Consider the following 22728-nt stretch of genomic DNA (forward strand, 5'->3'; position numbering starts at 1 on the left):
CGATGAACACCAGAGATGACCAACTGTATATTCTCCGGTTTTCATTTCAGATGTTTCTAAGGTTTTGTGCATTAACATCTAATGTCAGTTTTCTATATGTTGAGTTAACACATAGAAGCAGGAAGAAGGAAACACTAAAGTCATTTTAATGTAATTATAAAATCTTATTTTAAATCCTCTGCTCCTGTGATGACATCCTGTATTTAAAACAACATGTAACTGTGAGTAAATCATGAATATAACAAAGAGTGTGGGTCTGGTTTCAGATGGGGTGGAGGTGAAATCAAAATTATATATAATTATATATATATACTTCCTCTTCCTATTCATGTTTATTTTTCAAGTAAAATATAATGGATATATTTTGATTTGTATTAGTTATATTTAAATCAATCAAGCAAATAAGAAACTGGGGGAAAATGGTTGTCTTCCATAACAAAACAAATAAATACGTTTCAAATAAATTTTAAAAAACCTCCAAAGTGTTATGTCAACCTCAGCTGTATCGTTAATGCGCTAACCATAATTAAAATGTCCTTGATAGAGATGACAAACAATAAAATAATAATAATGTAAAAATGGTGGTAATAATAAAATAATGACTATAATAAAGGAAGACAAGGATAAGAGTAATAAATTAAAAATATAATAACACACTCATTTGATGATGTTGTCTTTGTACCTGTGTTGCGCTGCCTTATTTTTTTATTGACGTTCTTTTCAAGAGTCTTTTAATAAGAATATTAACTAACTAAAACTACAGATTAAATTACTTTTTCTTAGACCTGAAAATTTAAAACGCCCTTGAATATAACTGTTCTAACTCTCATCATGTCCTCAGGTTCCTGTGTATTTAGTTTTTGTCCTCTTTTCTGCTTGGAAAGTTTGTCAGTCTTCTGTGTAATGGACCATTCAGCACTGTTTTCATTAATTGGCCCATTTACCTCAAATTATGTAAATTTGAATCCACTATTGGGCAATTTTCCATCCATCAGTTTTTAGACTGATTTCCTTCCTTTCGGTTCATTGCAACACTGAACCTTAACCTTGACACAGCCTGTCACCTTGTTAGAGAACAAACATGAAGCTGTTTACACACTGTTCAGTGTTCTGCTGTGAAATTATGTAGTATGTATTATATAAGTCTAAGTTTTATGCCTACACAGATCCTGTCTCAGCATCCTTTAAAAGTAGCTTTGAAGGTTAAAGTACAAACTTTTCCTCTTGTCATCAAACTACATATTCACATCCAAACCAACCCTGAACATCTCCTACTAACATGCCCTGTGATGTATCTGATTCCCCTGAGCCTCAGAGCGCCTCTGTTTCCACAAACTTTTAAAATACATCAGTGAGTCTCACTGGTTCACATGTTCCTTCATCACCATGAACACACACTGCAGTTTATTTAGACTTCATGTCACACACCGTTCTGCTGCTCCAAACACTAACTACCGCTCAAAATGTAGATTAATCCACCGCTGAAAATAATTCCCAACAAAGTCACTATTTCCTCTTGTTTGATTAAAAACTAGCAGCTTAAGATGAAACTAGTTTGGTGAGATATTAGTTTTCAGTTTGAACCAATGAGCTCACAGCTGAAAGCCACAGTCAGGAAGTGTTGAGAGATGGACTAACACACTTTTGGAGTCTGAACAATGGATTTGTTGATGAATATAAAACGGACTGATCCATTAAGTATGTCTTGTTGCTTTCCATACCTTCTGTACTGGCTCCTCCTCTCTTTTCTCCCTTTTCTTGTTTCATTTTCTCTTCAGTTTCCTCCTCTCCTCTCATTATCACCCCCCCGACCCCAAACACCAAAGTCTTCCCAGCCTATTCTCTCCACTTTACCCTCTATTTTCCTCCCACATCTCCTTTCTCCCCCTTTCCCCCTATCTCTTTTCCCTCAACATATTGAGACCCCCCCCTCCCCTCATCTTTCTGTTCTTTCTTCTCTAGTTCACATTTGCTCACATTTTTCCCACATTTCCTCCTTTCACTTCTTTCCTCGTGTCTTATATTTACCTTCCATTTTTCCTCCCATGTCTCCCCTCTCCCCCTTTTCTCTCTTTTCCCTCATCAACTTCATATCTTCTTTCTCCTCTCCTCTCCTCCTGCTTTGTCTCTCACTCTCTGTCTCTTTTCTGTTTGTGTGTTTTCTGACAGGACAGCCTTACATGGACATGGAGTAAGAACCGTCTGACGCCTCCTCCTTGCTCCTCAAAAACAAAGCCAGTGTCTCTCCACCACCACCACCACCACCACCACTACTAATGCCCTGCCGACTTCAACAAGAGAGAGAAAGAGAGAGACAGTAAAAGACAGAGAGACAGATAAAAAAAAGTAGAGAGGACAAAACAGCAAGCAAAAGCAGAAAGAGAAAGAGAGGAAGAGGCTGCAGATCCATAATCTCCACAGCAGAGAAACACTTAGAGGGAGGCCGGCAATTCTGTCTATCTTGCAACTTCAGGGACCATCATCACAATTTAATAAGAATTTGAAAGGCTGCGGCGCTGCAACAAATCTGTCTTCAGAGGGAGAGAGGGCGGGTGAGAGAGCTAGACTCAAACAGAGATAGAAAGAGAGAGAGAGAAAGCAGCGAGGTCGAGGCCAGACACAGATGCTTTAACACTTTCCTGCCTGGATCTTTGTCTTTTTGCTTTTTGTTGTTGTGAATCTCAGCAGCAATAAACCTGAGGCAGCAACATCAGAAAAAATAACTTTATTATTGTTTTACAGATTTTCTCCTGCTGAGGTGTTTTTCAATCAAGACTCGTTATTCTGAGCCGGAATGTCTTGTTATTTACTAAAAGAACCACACAACAACAGCTGAATCAGAAAAATATTCAAAACAGGAATATTTCCGCTCTTTTCTGAGAGATTCCAGCTTTTATTTTGGAAAGCAACAGGAAGTCTCTGTCCCTATCTAATAGAAGGACGTCCCAACCTCCTCAAAGTAAAAGACGGAACACATACCTGTCAGATGTTTTCCCGCTCCTTCCCAGTGTTCCTTTCATGGCTTGACACCTAACGCTCATCTGACCCCTCCCTCCGCTCCTCCTCATCCTCCTCCTCTCCCCTTCCTCCCCCCCTCAACATGTCCGACCACTTCCTCTCTCGCTGCCCCGAGCGCTCGAGGAAATCAGGGCAGGTGAAGAAGTGAGCGACAATTATTAGTTGAGGCTCTTACCTGGGATCCGTTAGCTCCTCCTTCCCCAGAGGACAGAACTCAACTCTCTACAGGTAGGACGCTCTGATGCAAGATGGCGGCTGGCGTGGCGACCTGGCTGCCGTTTGCGCGGGCGGCAGCGGTGGGCTGGCTGCCGCTGGCCAAGAAGACGATGCCCAAACCTCCAGTGGACAACTCGTCCAGATCAGATGAGATCCTGTACGTCAATGTCAGCGGGGTCAGGTTTCAGGTGGGTGCTGCCGTCTGCTGAGCATGCTCCAAATCTTCTACCATCCTTCCCAGACCAGTGTCCTTTGGAATTACATTCATACTGGACAAGCCTGAACCTCCTGATGTTTAGTGCCAGTGCATTAAGTAGTCTTTGACTTTTATGTAGAGACGTTAGTGTCTGACTTCCATCCGGGAGCCGGGGGTCTGCATCCAGACACCCTGACCTCTACATCCTCACTGATTCCCTCCTTTTATTGTGAGATAGATGCAACAAAGTTGTTACACAAGTGTTGCTGGAGTGTTGACCTTTAGTAGCGATGCAGGAGGGAGGTTGACTGTGAAGTGGAGAGGAAGAAAGTCATTTTTCATCACAGTTGTTTTTCTTCTTGGGAGGACAGTTTCACTCAGTGCCAACGTTTTAAAAACCACAGTGTGGTTACATTTCAGAGTGTGGTTACAGAAAATGTCTTCAGCTACACGCCCAAACACCACCTGACCTCCACACCCTAACCTCAGGCTTGTAAAGATGCTTTTAACCATGTTTGGAGATAAATGTGATGAAGCAACACTGATAATTTAAAAGTACATTTATCTAATTTTATCTTATCTTTCCACCTCACAACATAAAGGTCCCTCTGCCTCATGCTCGTTGCAGATTTGTTCAACATGAGTGTAATCCTAAGCATGCTGGGCTGCTTCCTGACCAATCAGAGATCTGATTTGTCACCATCAGTGTGTACGCTCTACAGTCAGATTCATCAGCTGCTCATGGGTCGGTTTCACAGAGATATTTCAGACTGGTCTGTGTTGGTCCGGTCTTAATTTTGCTCACAGATTAGTCTAATGCAAGTCAGACTGTTTCACAAAAAAAGAGACTGACAGACACCTTACCCCCAAACTAACTCAAGCCTAAGACCAGTGTTACCATGGTAACAATCAATGACACCTGCACTGACCAGTAGCACCTGACAATAAGAAACAGAAAAACATGGCTCATAATTCGTTGTTTGCTAGCATTGTTATGGAGACAGCAAAGAGAAGGGAAAGAGTTGTTAGAGACTACAGAGATTTTTTTTCTAAATCAATTTTTATTTTTATTGTTTCACTCTTCGCTGAATTTCCAAAGTAAAACGTCCTTGTAACTGTTGAATTCTTCCTAAAGACAAACATTTTCTGCTGGCGTAAATGGAGCTCAGCTGTTGGTCTTTAAGTCTTTATTTACCCAGAATTCATTGTACCACAGTCTGGATTAAGATAGTCAAGACCTAAACTGCTTTCTGCATCTGATGAATTTAGACGTCAAAGTCTGTCTTTGTGAGTGTGTGTAGATTTGAAACCACCTCTCAGAGGTCGACAAGTGTCCGGAACGCTTCAACATTATTGTGAACGATATTAACATGGATAACTGATTGTCAGCTGTGGTTCAACATGTTCACTGTTGGAACAGCCGCTCAGCTTCATTTATAATGAGCAGCTGAAGGCTCCTCCTTTTACTCCGAGAACAAGAACGTCATCTTTCAGGGTGAAACATAGTTGTGTTAAATTAACATCGACCCCCTGCCTTTGATGTCTTTCATGTTGTATATGCAGCGCAGATACTGAGGATCTGTTAATGGACCTCATTTGCAATCATTCTGCATGAATTTAAAGCTTTTAGATTTTAGTGGCTTTAATGTTTCATTTGCATTAGATGAACTGAGCTGGTTCATGTTGAAGTGCAACAATATAAAAAAATCATGACAGGCGACGTCTGTCTAATAATGTCTCATTATCTCTGACGGTGAGGTGATTCTGTGTCCACGTCTCTTTTTGCAATTCACCGTGATTTTTAAGGTTGAAGAGTTTTTTCTTCACCTCTGCTATATTCAACATATTTAACAACCCGAATCTCATCTGTGATGTTTGTCTGCCTCTTTGTTTCTTAGCTGTTTAATTTTTTCACAACAGATAATCCTAAATTAAAGCTGCAGGGTTTTGCAAATAGATGTTGATTACTTTATGTAACAGAGCTCAGCAGAGACAAGACGTACAGATTTGATAAACACTCTCTCACATGTACAGGGAGATTTCATGCACAGATTTAGTGCTTGTTCCTTGCAGACTTTTATCATTCAGTGTGAAGTGTGACGAGACTTCTAAATAAATGGCTTTCTCCACCACCCTGCTCCTTTAGGAGACCAGCAGCAGGTCTGAGTCTGTTCACTCCAGTGGGAGAAGTGAACATGATCACAGATTATGACTGATTCTTTCGCCCCAAAAAAATACTGGATCCATTTTTCACAAGCCAATCAATCTTCCAAACATTCTGCCATTCAGTTCAATTCAGAATATTATTAAACTGATATGATCTTGTACTGAGTTGATCAGATAGAAGAGAAACAGGTAAAAACGAGCACCAAGATCAGGCGTAAATTCATACTGTATCTAGTGTTGTATTGTTGTTATGCTTTGACATGAACAAGCAGTCATGACCACGCCCACTTAGGATACAGGAAATGTATACCAATTATTACCATTGACCCTTCTTGTAAGGCATCATCCTGTGTTGTAGAGTATCTTTGCTTTAGCTGCCCTGCAACAGAATCTGAAGCTCTCTGATTGGCTGTCTCTCACAGCAATGCTCTCTGGGACTTGTAGTTGACTCTTGACGTTGTTATTGAGACAGTCTTGTACTGTTGCCTTTTTTAATAAAGCAGAATGTGTTAGTCTCTGATCAACTGACGTCTGACTGTTAGATCCAGAACTACATTCAGAGGGTCATGATGCTCCAGCTTCAGCAGCTGCGGGTTGTAAACAGTGTGCGTCTAATCAGCGCACTGATGTGCATCTGGGCAGAAATAATAACAAAATGGCTGTAGAACAAAAATAGATTTGGTGGCTTTCTTCTACACTTTCTGCTGTGGTGGCAGCACAAAGAAAACGTTCCTGTCAGGTCTGTGACTTTGTCCTGATTTTTAAAAACAAACACGCAGCAGCTGGAAGGTCTAGGAGAAAAAACAGAAACATACAATAATGCTTTAAAATAGACTATAAAACAATGACATGAGGCATAAAACAGGCGCTACGTCACTGTTAGCATCAGCTGATGACAGCTCAACACTCCCAACATCCAGTAATCCTTCAAATGGAACTTGTGTTTGTGTTATTGTGTGTGAAAAGTTTCCATCTGTTCTATTTCTATCAAAAAAGTTTCATTTACAAAATTGTGACTAAAACAAAAACAGTGGGATCATCTCTATTGCGTCTTTTATATCTGTAGCTGTTGCCCTTTAATGGCTTGTTGTTGTGAATTCAGCCAACAGTCTTTAAGGGGAGAGTTAAATATCATCTTCTCTGGTGGATGTCCATGATGGTTCTGTCGCTGCTAGATCAGAAACGTGTTTTTGATTCCTCTCTGTTCCACTTGTCCAGACGTGGAAGAACACTCTTGACCGTTACCCCGACACGCTGCTGGGTTCCTCAGAGAAGGAGTTTTTCTACAATGAGGACACGCAGGAGTACTTCTTTGACAGGGACCCTGAAATGTTCCGACACATTCTGAACTTTTACCGCACCGGGAAGCTCCACTACCCGAGAAACGAGTGCATCCAGGCCTTCGACGAGGAGCTGGCCTTCTACGGCATCGTGCCAGAGATCATCGGAGACTGCTGCATGGAGGTAAACCTGTTCTGTGACAGTATCTGTTTGAATGTCTGTAGCTCACATCTCTTGTTTTTAGCAACATTAAGGAAATATTTGTCCCTGTTGTGTTGTGATGATGGTGTTCAGTGAATGTTAGAAGAGTTCGTTGCCTGTATTGACTGGTCTGACTGATCTGTGCTGAGTCTGCCTGCAACATATGAAGAAAATATACAACTTTTATTGTGGCGTAAATATGGGCTCACATTTTACATCATGTCTTCTCGATTATTTTTACAAAGAATTATAAAACACCTTTAAAATAAATTCTGTTGTAGCTGCCATTAAAAATGCAGTAGCAGGAACTGACAGTGTTTGTCCTGACAAAGCATCATGAGCAGTTCAATGTCTGATGCACATACAGTAGATACTGACGATGTGTAGATTCAACTGACAACAGAGTGCAGACGTACAGTATCTATAAACACTGGAGCTGGATCAGATCTTCATCAGCACCGATCAAAATGTTCCCACAGATCTGAACAGTGAAAAGTGTCTCGTATCAAAAGTGGCCATCAGATGTTTGGTCAGATTGTTGACTTTGATCAGTTACTTCCTGATCTAAATTAGCAATGTTTCCAACTTTAGACTATTTTCTATTTAGTCAAACTATGCATCACCCCATGCAGAGAGCAGTTTGCTATATTTTGTTGCAATTGTGCAACAGAATTTGCACTAAATCAAACAGGTGGTTGATTCATTTTGCTTCTGCTGCTTCTTCATGAACCGGCCCAGAAGGAAATGACTCATGAATAATGTTTAAACAAATTACATTTATTGTAAACTTGAGGTAGAACAAATATTATTATTTTGTCAGATACTGTAGGTCAGTAATGAATGTGTCACATTTACAAGGAAACAGGATGGACAGACAGACAGGTGGGCAGATAGATAGATAGCAGTTACTTTATGTAACAGAGTGTCCAGAGTTTAAAGGCAGGTAGAGAGTAAAGATTTTAAAAATGCACAGATCCAAAGAAAGCCAACAAGTAAGGAGACTAAGACCAGAAAAGGGTCAAAGCAAGTACAAAACAAATCTGAGGAACTGAAATAATTCACAGTCTAAAACACAGAGATCCAACGAAACAGGAGACCAAACAGTAGAAAATACTGAGACATCAACTAAAGGGCAAACAAGAAGATGAGGGGAACACAGACACTGAGCTATACAAAGGAGGCAAAGGTAATGAGGAACAGGTGAAACTAAATGTGACAGGGCAGGTAATAGGTAGGAGGTGAAACCAGGTAAGTGGTTACAAAGTGTAACAGGAAGCAGAGTTCACATGAAGTCACTCAGAGGGGCAGATGGTGACAGAATACAGTGTGTGGATGAGGATGAAGGCGTGGGAGCCAGTGGAGTAAACTGAGGCTCGAGCTGCTCAGGTGTAGGTCATTTCTTAATGTCCCTCCCAAACTCCACTCATTGGTTTCTAAACCAGGAAAGCAGACCAACCCGGCAGGCAGCAGGCAGAGGAAAGGGGGCAGGGTTGGGGGAGAGGGGTTGCAGCAGCACGTTCCGTCGACCAATCAGCAGCCAGACAGAAACAAGAAACAGCCAATCACTGATGTCTATTGTTTGTCCAGGGGACTCCCTCTCGTTTGTGTCTGTTCTCAGTGATTACACTATTTACCTTTTTATTTTGTCCCAAATCCTCTGAGTTTAACAGTTTATTCCTCTTTATTCTCGACACCTCAGATCCACAGTCTGTGGATTTCAAACTGGAAGTAAATTTAGATGCTTATTGATGAGATGAGTGTTAAGTTTGGCTTCACTTATTTTTCCACTATTTTTTAAGAATGTATGTGTAGTTGCATAATGAACTCACCCTCACCCTCCTCTCATCACCTCATCAAGACTGACTGAACCCAGAGCACAGACTCCTATCGTGCTGTGAGAGCTTGGTCTGCTGCTCACCAGCTGAGTAGTGAGAACAAAATACTACACAAAGAAGTGCACAGGTTTTGACTTGGCGTGTGTTGTGCCTGTGCAAAATTCCTCACAGTAAAAGTCTCTCTTTGCTTCATTCCTGTCAAATTTCTGGCAGCAATTCTGGCAATTTTCTTTATTGTGAAACAACTGCAAGAATATTAAAATAAATCTTCTTTTCATTACTCTAAATCTGTTGTACACCAGAGTCCAGATTCTGAACCTCACACAGGCACAATGCAAGTCTATTTCAGATGTGTTGCATCATTTGTAGTGTACTTATGTGGGTGCTGTGACCTTTGACCTTTGATTTGCTCCTAATGGTTGTTGGTGATGCTGCTCATTAAGTCTCTCTGGGGACAAGCATCATCAGCCAAATGACTAACGTGTATAACCGCTGATGGATGTGAGGGGATTAGTAACCAACACCACTCTCAGACTCCATCATCAGACTGTGTCTCATTAAGACCTTACTGAGGATCCTCCTGAAACAGCAGCAGCAGCTGAACTCATCTGCTTCTTTATTGCTGCTGATCTTGGCTGCGAACCCTGTGTTTTCTTTAGAGTCATAAGCAAGTCCTTTGTTCCCTCCTCAGTCTCTGAGCAACAAATCACCTGCAGAGCTCTTTGTCTTTTTAACACTGGCCTTGTCTTTGGAGGCTTTTATATCTTTATCGCCTGGTTTTAATACCTGACCCATCCACAGGCTCATGAATGAGTAACTGTTCTTTATTTCCTCAGATCTGGCAGACGCCATCATGTTGATTCTAATTTCTGGATTTCTTTTTTTACTCACTCGACACTTCCCCCACACTTTCCCACAAGAAACTCAGTCCATGTGATTTTTTTATTTTTATCCCTCTAGTAATTTCACAGATCTTATTGTTTTTCTGCTTCTTTTTACCATCATTTTGTCCGGACTCGTTGTCTAGGATTTCAAGCAAAATTTTCTTTATGAAAACATTTAATTTCCTGACAGACCAGTTTTTCAGCCACTGCGGCTTAAATTGATCCCTGTCACCCTCTTGTTAATGGTTAGCAAACAGCTCACCTTATTGAACCAGGGTTAATGGCAAATCAAAAAATCGAAGAAAAAAATCACAAACGGTCGCCCCATGGGTAATCTGGTGATTGTGTCAACAAGGGAAGACATTATTCCATTCTTGGACATTTCCACAGTTTATTAGTCTGTGTTGGTCAATGGCTAAAGTTTAATTTACTCCCAAACTCAGAGTCTTGTTAAGAGCTAACAGCAGAATGGGAAACCATCCATTGAAATGAGGCAGCACAAAATGATGTGGGTCTTAGAAGTGGTATTGACAGCTTCAGAGCTCTGTCTGTTTGTGGTGAGACTAGTTTGGTAATTTGGCAACAATGTCGACGCTTTCTTGTTAACAGCCGACAGGAAAAGCAGCTGACCTTCACACGCTAACTAACACGAGCTAACAGGGCAAGGAGCTAACATAATGTAGTGATACACATACTGCTCATGTCAGATAGTTCAGACCATAATTAGAAACTGTCAAGAGAAAAACTGTTCATGTTAATCAGAGACGTGTCAACAAGCCAGTGGCTGCAATTAACAGGACTAGCAGCAATCTATGTGTCTGTATGTTTAATACAAAGCAGCATTTCATCTAAATATTGTAACTTCAACAGCATGAATACAGGAATCGACACATCTGTCAGTCCACAAACTTCTGTATGGATATAATGTGTTTTATATATATATATATATATATATATATATTGTATTAATATTAAAGTAAATATAGAAATGAAGCATTTCTTGTGCTACTTCACTGCTGGAAGAAACACCAGCTACTAGAAGTTCAGGGCTAAAAATTCCAGATGTTGAACATTGATAAGTTACCACAACTCAAGACCAGAGGTGAGGCCTAAATGTTCCCCTGCAGGATGGCAGTTAACCCTGCTCTCCACTTAACAGTGAGCTAACTACTTACCCACCAGACTTAACAGTGGACCCATGGTGACCTTCTTTACTCTCCTGCACAAGCTAGTCCTTAGCACCTTTTTCCCTCTGAGCACCGTCAGTCTGTGATTTATCAGTGAACACCAGCTGTTGCTAACCTGATGCTAATCTTATCCTCCTCTCCCTCCCTCCCCTCTCTCTGTGAAGGAATACCGAGATAGGAAAAAGGAAAACCAGGAGCGTCTGGCGGAGGACACAGAGGCCAACGAGGCGATGGACGCCCCCCTCCCTCCGCACAGCACCTCCAGGGAGCGTCTGTGGCGAGCATTCGAGAACCCCCACACCTCCACCATGGCCTTGGTCTTCTACTACGTCACTGGCTTCTTCATTGCTGTCTCCGTCATCGCCAACGTGGTGGAGACGGTCCCCTGCCGGCCCCCCAAGGGCAGTGTCAAAGACCTCCCCTGCGGGGAGAAGTACCAGCTGGCGTTCTTCTGCATGGACACGGCCTGCGTGCTCATCTTTACCTTCGAGTACCTGATGCGTCTGTTCGCCGCTCCCAGCCGCTGCAAGTTCATGCGCTCTGTGATGTCAGTGATTGACGTGGTGGCCATCATGCCGTACTACATCGGCCTGGTGATGCCCGAGAACGAGGACGTGAGCGGTGCCTTCGTCACCCTTCGGGTTTTCCGTGTCTTCCGGATCTTCAAGTTCTCTCGTCACTCGCAGGGTTTGAGGATTTTGGGCTACACGCTGAAGAGCTGCGCCTCCGAGCTCGGCTTCCTGCTCTTCTCCCTCACCATGGCCATCATCATCTTCGCCACTGTCATGTTCTACGCCGAGAAGGGCACCAAGGGCTCCACCTTCACCTCCATCCCGGCCTCCTTCTGGTACACCATCGTCACCATGACAACGCTCGGGTGAGTTAATATCAGTTTAATGTTGGGTGTTTGCTGACTGCTGTGATATATGACATTAAACAGATTTTATTTTTGCTACTGATGAACACACCACTGTTAATACCATCACCATGGCAACGCGAGTGTGTGTTCTGTGCTGTAATCGTCCTGCGTCGTGTCGGGACTCGGATGTGTCGTTATTATTGGTTACGGAGGAGAGTTTTAATGTTTCCAGCATGAAAAGAAATGAAGTGTGAAAAACCAAAACTCTACTTGTGTGTGTGTGTGTGTGTGTGTGTGTGCGCGTGCGCGCGTGCCTCCCACACGTTGCTTCTCGAGCACGGTGGTGTATCTTCACCCTGCTGCCGCCCACATACACACTCACTGCTGCCATGTGGATGGGAGAGTTTCTGTGTGTGTGTTTCTGCATGTGTGTGTGTGAGGATGATGATGATGGTGTCTTCACCCTGCAGCTCTCCAGCACTGATCCATTATCTGTTGTTCAAAGAGCCTTTGGAAACATCAGAAATAGAGAGTGAGTCAGGAATCTGCCATAAGCTCTGACCAAACCATCATACTGCTTTTTAGTGCACGCACGCACGCACGCACGCACACACACACACACACACACACACACAGAGCCTCTCCTCTCTATATGACTCTACACTCCTACCTGTCTGTGAATGGAGGGAGAATGTGTGAGTTGAGAAGGTGTGAATGGGAGTGTGTGAATGACTCTAACAGTGTTGAACTGGAGCTGTGAGATTCTGGTGCAGGTGGAAGGTCGGTTTGTTTTATTGAATGAAGAAAGAAGGTTTCTGTAGAAATAAATTGTTCATATTCAGCTCAAGGCTGCAGATCTAAACTCAGAGTTTCAGCAGTAGTTTGGTTCACTTGGTCCACACTAAAAGAGTTAATAACACCATGCCACTGTTGTGTGTTATTTGTGGTCTGTTTTGTGTTCACACTGACTTATTACAAAGAAACCAAGAGCTGTAGAGATGACGTCATACACACTGCCAGTCTAAATCTTGAATTTGAATGTGTGCTTTTGCGCTATGTATAAAAAGTCTCCATCATGAAAAGTGAGTTATTAAAATGAGCAGAAAAGGATTAAGAAACAAATAATAATGTAGATAATAGCTGCTACATTTGCTGCTGTGAGTCACAACAGTCTTGTAAACTGTACCTCAGCTGATCACCTGCTGTGACTCTTCATGTATCGAACAGTTTCTTTGTCTGCTCACTACTCTGTGCTCTCAGGTGTGTTTTTGGTGTCTGAGCCTCGTCTTTGTTCAGCCTGTTCCTACCTGCTGGGTACAGGAGCTAACGCTAACTAGCTGTCTGCAGGTACCAGGCTGGTGTCCAAACAAATTAAATCAGTTTGGGATTGTTGGTGCAACTTTGGGCTCTGAAAACTGAGGGCTTTTATTCTGAAAATCATCCTCGCCTCTCCTCTCCTCTACTCTCCTCTCAGTCTTCAGGTCCATTAGTTATCAGCAGGGAGAGGCCGGCCTCTAAATGGATTCTTCAGGCAGCAAAACAGAACCCAGGCTTTTACTTCCCCTCTCCTCCCCCATCCTCCTCCTCCTCACCTCTTTCTGCTCTCTGTTACTCTGTTTCCTTCTAGGAGGTACCCCCCCCTTCCTCTCCTGTTATCAACCTGTCGGTACTCGTAGATCACACTAGAACGAGCAGCGTTAAATCACCAAATAAAATAACATCCAATCTGAGTCTGTCTGTCGTCTCTCTGATCAGATGTGTTCCAGCAAAATATTGATGTCATTGATTTAGCTCTTGCTCACACAGATCCAGATGTGGCACATAAAGAGAAGCAGAAATATCTAAACTTGTGGGACAACTCCTTCATGTTCATCCTATCCAGTTCAGAGTTCAGGTTTAGGTCTGTTTTACCTGCTCAGGTGTTTAGTTTGGGTCAAAGATATATCATGTGGTAAAAGACATCACTTCACGAGGCTTATCCGGGATGTGGCGGCAGCACGGTGGCCAAGATCATCTCCTCCTGATCCTCGGAGGTGTCTGCAGACCAGATAAGACATAGACTCCCTCCAGTGTGTTCTGGGCATCAGGGAAGCATCCTGATCAGAGGCCCAAACCAACTCCACTGACTACAGATGTGAATGAGCAGTACCTCTATTCTGAGCTCCTTCCAGTTGTTGGAGCTCGTGACCCTGACCTCCGAGGAGACCATCCTCCTGAGACAAAAGACAGAATCATTTGTTTTAGCCCAAGTGAGAATCCCTGTAGCAGATGACTGTTGAGCTCTGACAGTGTGATGTGGTTATGTTGCAACACTCCTCAGAGGATGGAGGGTGGGGCTTATGGGTCAACAAAATGTGGGGCTGTACCAGAGGAGATCACCTTCCCTTTCTAGTGTGCTGACACACCGCTGATGTTTCAGTCATTACCAGGGTGATTCCCTCCACAGTGACTGGGATGGGCCCAGCATCTGCCGCAGATAAAATTAATTTTATCTGGGAACATCGACCAGTAAACTGAGAGCTGAGGCTACTACAGCGTCTCTACAGTTTCGATCGCAGTGTAACTCTGGCATGTTGAGTCAGCGTTTCATTCGGGGGGGGGTCTCCAGGGTTTGGAGGTTGGTGAAGCTGTCATCTAGACCCCATTTACTTTGAGTCATCTTGGGCAGATCTGATCTCAAAAAGCAGAGTGTTAATGTATCCCAGAAGCACTCATGACAGATAACATTAAAAACCCACTCACTGTTTGAGTTATGACATCCATGGTGTCTGTCTGTCCTTCTGATAAATACAGTCGACTCATGTTCGTCTTAGTTTATTGACAGTTGTTAGAAGGTTCTTCTTCTTCTGGTGTGTTCATAAGTGACCAAGCAGCTTCCGGTGTATCATCATCTCTGTGTTGACTGGAGGAGGACCAGAGCTAGAGACGCACTGTAAATGAAAGTGTCTTAAATCTGGATGTTTTTAAAATAGATCAATTAAATTTTAGTGTGAACAGTCTCAGATTATACTGAAGTTTAGCGCAGTATCAAACCTGTGAAATTAGGAAGAAGAAATTCAGAAGTGAATACTTGGTGAGGTCTGACCTCCATTTTAACAGATTCTCTGAACTTGATATCTGTGTAATTTGTCTTCTCTTTCTCTTTCTCCTCTTAGTGTTCGACTCTCTGAGCTCCATCAGTGTCTTTAGTCTTTGTTTTGGACTCCCTCTTCTCCGTCTCATCTTCATGCTCCATTCTGTCCCTGTCCTCTGTCTCCTCTCTTCATCTCTTTTTTTCACTTGGTAACTTTGTAAAAAAAAAAAATCTACGTGCTCTTGGGGAGCAGCTAATCTCTGATTCACTAAGTGAATATATGAATTTAGTTGTTCGTTCACATGACATCACAGTCTTTGTCTTCGAAGCTGCTCTGTGAGAGACGCCATCTGGTGGTGACTTAAAGTTGATGTTTTATAACATCAGCTGGTTAAAAACGCAGCACGGCACATTTTACATTTCAATTTCGAGCCACAGATATTTTCTATTTCACGTCAGTCACGTTACTGTTTACTGTCTGAGGATTAACGTTGTTAACATTGACATCACTGGCGCTGCGAGAGAGCGCCATGTGTGTTGTCCATGTAGGAAGTCGGTCCGTCTGATGCAGCACTTCCTGTCTGTCGTCTTGTATCCTGCAACGTGCTGAACATTATGAGTCGTCGCTGTAAATGTGCAACACTTTTAGTAATAGAAAGTTAAGCAGGAGCCACTGCAACAGGCTGCACACGAGTTGATGCATGCACACTTCAATTCAGTGTCCTGTGATGTTTAAAAAGATTTAACAGATTCATAATCAACTTTCAGAAATGTTCAAATTTAGTATAAAACACATTTTACCTCCTCTCCACTCATCTTCCTCCCCTTCATCCTCCTCTTCATCTCTCTGCTCCTTTGTATTTTCTTCTCCCACCTCCTCCTCCCCCCAGCTCCTCTCCTCACTCTGCCGTCCTCTCTGCTCATTTGTTTCTCTTTGTTCAGTTTGGTTATCATTGTTTTTCATCATGCTGCTTTTATTGCTTTGCTCCTGTGTTTTATCACTGTGCAAATAAACTGGAAGTGAAATCATAAACCTATTGCAGCATCTCAAGGAGCAATATATGTGAGGGGAAACATAATCTGCTGGAGCTGGTTCAGAGCCGCTGCCAGGAAACACGCAAACGGTTTGTGTCTGGACTCCAGATAATCCTCATCTTCCTCCAGGTGCTCTGATAACAGAAACCTCTCAGCTCAACAATTAATAGTTCATGTCACAGGGGAAATCTTTCATTCCTTCATTGATGAGCTGAAATTATCTCACATGGATTTTCTTTTAATGGACAGCTGGAAAACAGAGTGGGTACAACAGATAAACCAGCACAGGATGTTTAATACAATGCGTATAATGAGGACCCTGCAGTGCAGAGAGCAACACAATAAATAAAAGAATTACACCAACAAAACACTGTGGAAAACATTAAAACAAGTTACAAAACAGATCTAAAAATGGTCAAACCCGAGGCCAGCAGCAGCCTTTACCTACTGATGTGTAAAATACCAACCCACCAAGTTACTGCCTGGAGGTCAGGAGAGGGTACTTTCATGAAGAGAGTGAATCTACAAGCTACTCTTCCGGAGGTAGTAAAGGTGGATTTATAGTTGACTCAAGCACAACGTTCAGTCTTTTCCTAAAACAACTGGTCACTGCAGTTTTTAACAGAAAAACTGCAGGAAACTGCTTTGATTCTGGTTTGATTTTGGGTGTTTCGTAGCAATTTGGGCGACTTGTTGTACCAAGTTCCTCCAAGCTGAACGACCGCACAGGTTGTTTTGTCCAACCCTCTGATACAACCCATAGGAGTGTCTCCTGAAATAGCGCCCCTTATGGCAGGCGTTCCGGACCTTGGTTGTCATGGTTACAGTGTTACAAACATGTGGTTATGGTTGTGGAACGGTTCTGGATAAAAGAAGCAACATAAACTGCTGCTGGTTTCACATGGCAATCAAACACCGCTCTCCTGTGACATATTCATCCATCCACCACAAGCTCCTCCTGGCGTGGCCTCTCTTTATACTACGTCACCAGACTTCTTCCTTTGCTCCTGTCATAATTACTACGGCCACTAGATGTTGCCTAGAAACAAAATGTAATGTCGTGACAACCTGCTGCACAGACGACCTGTGGCTCATTTTTCACAGAAGTGGATTTTCTCCTCCAGTTAGGACCAGATATTGACGGGGGCACTGTGGCTAGCTTTGTCCTGCATCCTTCGGAGGATGCGGTCTACGAAGGTGTGGCCCTTCATAGCCGTCGTACACCGCGAAGGCTGAACCGAAATGAGATGGTCTGGTCTACAGAGGATTTTCACTTTGCATCACCAGCTGTTCCAGCCCTTACCGTTACAGCGTCACAAAGCATGACTCCTGTTGCCTAGCAAACTTGACAACACGTAACTTTTTTTCACAAAAAGGAAGTTTTAAGGCCCTTGGTTTTAACAGTTGTACTGTTAGCTGTTTATCGGAGCTGAAAACACAATACTTACAGGCTCTCTGTCAGTGTTGTTTGCTGCCATATTATTTTCATCACTGGTGCACAATGAATCTTGGATAGGTTGGGCCACGAAGGATCCACCTGTTGGAGCCTTCGTTGTCCTGGAAAAGAAGGATTTGAAGGAGCCTTTGAAATGGGACAGTCTAGCCGCACCGCTGTGACGCAATCAGTCTTCAGATGCAGCCTCTGAATTGGGACACAGCTAATGTGTCCAGTCTGCTACAACTTTAGGAAGAAGATGACTGATGACAGATGACATCAAATGTCATTAAAACTAGGCTTAAAGTTTTTTATTTAAATTATATTCAGCTCAAGACTCATATCTCTGTGCATTAAAGTGAGAATACTTACGTTTTACTGAGCAGCAGCAGCGCCCTCTGCAGAAACCGAGCAGTCTTGGGCCACGACCTGGCTTGTACTGGCCCCAGCTGGGACCAGGATCCTCTGTGGCCCTCTATCTCACATTCAGTAAGAATATCGACAATGCTTCTTCCATCGTTGGCTGTCGCACACACTTACCAAAAAAAAAGAAGACTTCCAAGGATAAAGACGGTTTTCAAAAGTCAATCTAAACTTGATGCTTCGGTCTTTCTCTTCAGTTTGACATGAAACACAGGGGTATATAAGAACAGCTTGGTCTTGTCTGTATACAGTTTGTTCTGCTGCAGAGCACTTTAGCATCAACATTATTTATAAGAACGAGAAGGGAAGCAGCCATTTCCTCTGAGGAACAGGATATATGTGAGCCTGAGAGCGAGAGCAGCAGGCGGCCTTATAAAACGGCCTGGATGGAATTATAGACCATCGCAACGCATGGCACACACTGTTAATGTTTTAATAGAGAGGCGGGGGGGGGGACAAGGCAAGAAGAGAGAAGGGGTAAATACAGTTACAGATAGGCGGAGATAATTTGATGCTGTGAAGCTTCACAGTTTACCTCCTCCATTTCCTGTCTGGAGACGACTCCTCGTCTCGACTGGGACACAAAATGGCCGCTGTGGTCTTCCTCACGCCCCGAGACATCTGCTGAGAACGCCATAATTGAAGCTGAACTGTGTTGGAACTATTTCTCGATAGATCCATCCGTCTAGTACATCAGTGCAGCGCCGTTCTGTTCTTCTTTTCCCTCCCACATCCACTGTGTGATATACAGTAACACTGTGATGAGGCTCAGGGTTCAAAATATTTATAATTGATAAAACAAGAGATTCATGGGAAATCAGGGAAACAGGCAGTAAACCGATCACCGATCAGAAGGGTCAAAGACACATGATGCAAAATCCAAAGGTCCAATCAAAGTTCTACACAGCCTTGATTCTCTCTGATTAAATGTAGTGGTCTCTTTAAGAATAATGTGTTTTCCTTGAATGAACTGTTGATATTAGCATGCTGCTTTTTGTTTTTACTGAGGAGGCGGGCCTGTGTTTGATCGACAGCAGCTGGAGGGGCGTGTCTGATTGACAGCAGCTGGGGGGGGACGTGTCTTGTGATTGATTGACAGCAGCTGGCATGCCGTGTCTTCCCATGCCAGGGGCAGACAGTATGTTGATGGTGATGATGAAGAGTCCGACCCCAAAGCCATGAGGGAAAGTAAAACTTCAGAGTTCAGTGCTGGCATCTGAACACAAGAGGCAACAGACTGAGATTAAACAACAAGCAGAGGACGAAAGAAGAAAATGATATCCTCCATATTGATTCGTTAGAAGTGATAAAAGAGGATTTAATAAGAGGACGACACTTCCATATGTTGGAGCCTTTAGAGAAAGGTGCTTATAATTACTGTACATGTCAATATATTATATATTAAAGGGAGGAAGTGATTCCTTTTTAAAGAACCACAGTACACAAACATCTGTGGGTGATTAACTTGACAAATGTTGAAGTGCAGAGATGAGAGAGTGCTCAGAGAAACAAGGCTCTGCTGCTTAATGAAGAAGAAGAATTCTGACTTCACTGCTTTGATTTTATCTTGGAGACCATCAGCAGCCGCCTCAGAAACTCACTCATTACACCGTGTTAAAACAGAGACCTCAGCTACCACATGAACAGGATAAATGAGTCTGACTTTCTACTGCAGTGAGTGGCCATGATAGTGAGTTTTTAAAGGCCATATTTTACACTTTTCCAGGGTTTTATTTGAAGTGTTGATCCACAAGAAGATAGGTTTGTTGTTTTAAGAACCAAAAACCATCTCAATGTAGTTTTACATCTCCTCTCTGAGGCTTCTCTCTGGAGCTATAGTAACAACAGATCAGTGAGCCAATCAGAAGAGAGGCTCTGAGCCTGTGACCTTTAAAACCTGTTGTTAAATTTGCTGGTGAAAGTTTGTTTTTTACTGCCATTATTTACTTTGATGAAGCTTCACTCAATGCCCACATACTAGCTTTTTCAACCACATCTTATGGTCTTCCTCAGCGCATGGAATACGCTGTCATTAAGACAATAAAAATATAAACACTCTAGAAGGAATAAGGAACACCAGCTAAAACGAATTCAGTCTAATGAAACAGTCCTACAGTAAATCCTCCTCAAAGAGGTGTACGGTGGGGGGTAGGGACAAAAGACACATTCAAGCTTAATTTGTAACACTGGTCCTGAAAGGAGTGACTGTGATCAGTGAATTGATCCTGGTGTAGAATTGATGAATCAAATTTTTAAGGCCAGTTTAGGCCAATTCTTACTTTCTGTCTCTGCATGTCTTAAAGGTCAGCTTTGGTCTATGTGATGTAGATGTTGTCATCTGTCCATGTCTGTGAGGGTCCATGTGGACCCCTCTGCAGATGTCAGAGAGAGGTTGTGTGAGGAGATCTGGTGTTACACACATTTATGATTCTTCTCTGAAACAATAGAAAAGAGTGGCACATGGCTCCTGAAGTCCAGGCCCTATTCTCATTAAGCGGTGGCACATTGTCTTTTTTTACTTTCCTCATGTTCTCTTCTTCTACTTATTAATTTTTATGGTGGTTGTGGATCATTACTGCCACCCACCAGGGTGTGGATCAGGAAATGTGCATGTGTGGACCCTCAGTTAACGTATGAATGAAACCGCGTGGACGTCCACCGGAGTAAAGTCATCAACAGAAAGTGTGTCTGTGACTTTAAAGTGAAGCAGCTCTGTTTAAATGAAGCCTGCTACTGCTGTGATCTGTGACCAGATGTGTCCAGATGTATCTGCAGTTCACTTTGAGTGTTCACTTTTTGCTTCAGGGCAAGGCACCAAGCTCCTGAACACTGCTCTGAGCTGCACACTGAGGAGCTGGAGATAAATTAAACGTGTGTGTGTGTGTGTGTGTGTGTGTGTGTGTGTGTGTGTGTGTGTGTGAAAGTATTCAAAAATGAGAAATTTCATTTTGCTTGGATATGATGAGCCAATGATTTAATCCTCCTCTCTCTTTTTAATGTGGACGAGCTTGAAGTGAACCAGGTCCTTACCTCCAGTGATGGAGGGAGAGTGATCATGTCATGTGATCAGCAGGTTGGGGTTTTGCAAATCTATGTGACTGTCCTTTCCTCCTGGGCTGTAATGGAGTGAGAACTCCACCACAGATCCATAGCAGCAGGAAGCAGCTGCCGTCTCCCTCAGTACGGAGCTTCTCAGGACCACAGTGTGAAACTGATCAATACTTCACGATTGATTGGGTGCTGGTAGCGGCACTGTAACGACTCTGAAATATTCTGCTGTGGATATGAGTGTCAACCACGTGTTCAGAGCAGATCTAGAAAACTGCAGATCTGTGCTGGATCTGGGTTTAAGGTGTGCTTGTCTTCCTAAAAACTGTCTGTTGGTGCCTATGAGTCATTATGTGTGAGGTATCAAAACCCTGTGGTGACCTTTGACCTCCCCACTATTCATTCACAGTCCAAAGGCCGGTGTGTTCTTACTTCCCCCCAGGCATGATGGGAATGTGAGTCCAGACATACACTCTGTGTGGTTGTGTGTTATGTAACAGGTCACACTTGTATAATACAGGACTATGACATTTACCACAGCCCAAATCATTATGTAATATGGTAATTATCAGGTTGTACTAATTATCAGGGTATGCTAATTGAGGCGTATGGTAATATGGCAGCGCACGCTACAGAAAATATGATTTATTCAGCAGGAAGGTAGTGACTCAAGATCTGTAGATAAAAACATCTTCCCATGTGATGTCATGATGTGAGGAAGATCATCAGGTGGACACTCTCGAGGATCATTAGAATTGTTCTTCTGAACCAGTAGCCAGCGCTCATTAACCGACCATTAAACACTACACTTTTATCTTAAAGTCCGTGAGCTTTGTCTCTGTCATGATGTTCATCTTTATTCATGCACAGAGCAATAAACACAATGTTTCAACACTCAACACACTCAGCCTGCGTTACAGCCACAGCCTCCTGCTGCTCACACACAGATACTGTTGTTAACTAAAGGCTAAGTCCACTTATTGAAGTAAATTATACGTTCAATCACTCCATCATAGTATAAGACCTTTTTGGCCTTTTTACATATAAAATCATGTCTTTCTGTTGCTTCGTCAAACACACAGAAACATTAATAAAGTGTCTTTTTGATTATTTCAGCATCTTCATAGTTCGACCTCATTAACCTCCGTCTCAGATATAGAAGACAACATAAAACAGAATAACCTGTTCTGTTTCATTTAGCTCCAATAACAGCCTGTCCTGTCTTTCAATACCAGCATAACACCCTGTTTCTGAAGCTAGTGGTGTGTCACCTCATTTAGTGAAGCACAGAGACTTTTTTAGTGAGATTGTATTCCACATCATTTTTTTTAGGTTAAATTATGCTGCTGTGTGTTTGAATTGGACCTAGCGTCTGCAACGTCACCCACAGGTTTCTAAAGAGCGGTTTTGAAGCTCAGAGTGACTCTTAACCAGAAGCACTCAGACTTCCTCCTCCTCTCTGTCCAAGTCCTGCTTCCTCCTGCCCACGAGCAAGGCACTGCACCCCCTCACTGCACAAGCAGTCAAACAGAGCCAAAGGACACACACACACACACACACACACACACACACACACACACACACACACACACACACACACACACACACACACACACACGTTCTCTCTGCCCTTCAACAAGCACTACCCGGAATTTATTGCAAAATGTAATTAAGGATTTGATTCTTTACTTTTACCCCTGAGACTCACACAAACACACAGTCAAACACACACATGTACTTACAGTAACACACACACACACACACACACACACACACACACACACACACACATACTATTCACAGTGTCCTTCAACACGCCAAGAAAGTAATTTATCTTGTTGCTGTGTGATTAGGAAATCCTTGTTTCATCA

At 42.8% G+C, this 22728-nt stretch overlaps 1 protein-coding gene across 4 annotated transcripts in view; it reads left to right on the plus strand.

The window, feature by feature from the left end:
• The window catches only part of kcnd1 (potassium voltage-gated channel, Shal-related subfamily, member 1), a 92246-nt gene that overhangs the window by 31014 nt on the left and 38504 nt on the right, over positions 1-22728 (plus strand). For 3 of the 4 annotated variants that reach the window (XR_008828644.1, XR_008828643.1, XM_056385033.1), the window contains exons 2-4: positions 2170-3422; positions 6815-7060; positions 11149-11861. Coding sequence is in view for 1 of the 4 variants with exons in the window: in XM_056385033.1 (XP_056241008.1) it covers positions 3267-3422; positions 6815-7060; positions 11149-11861 (1115 nt within the window). In the remaining 3 variants the exon portion in view is untranslated. The remainder of the gene's footprint in view (positions 1-2169; positions 3423-6814; positions 7061-11148; positions 11862-22728) is intronic. The other variant, XR_008828645.1, reaches the window with a different exon arrangement.

Source organism: Seriola aureovittata, chromosome 9, assembly GCF_021018895.1.
Source record: "Seriola aureovittata isolate HTS-2021-v1 ecotype China chromosome 9, ASM2101889v1, whole genome shotgun sequence".
NCBI lineage: Eukaryota > Metazoa > Chordata > Actinopteri > Carangiformes > Carangidae > Seriola > Seriola aureovittata.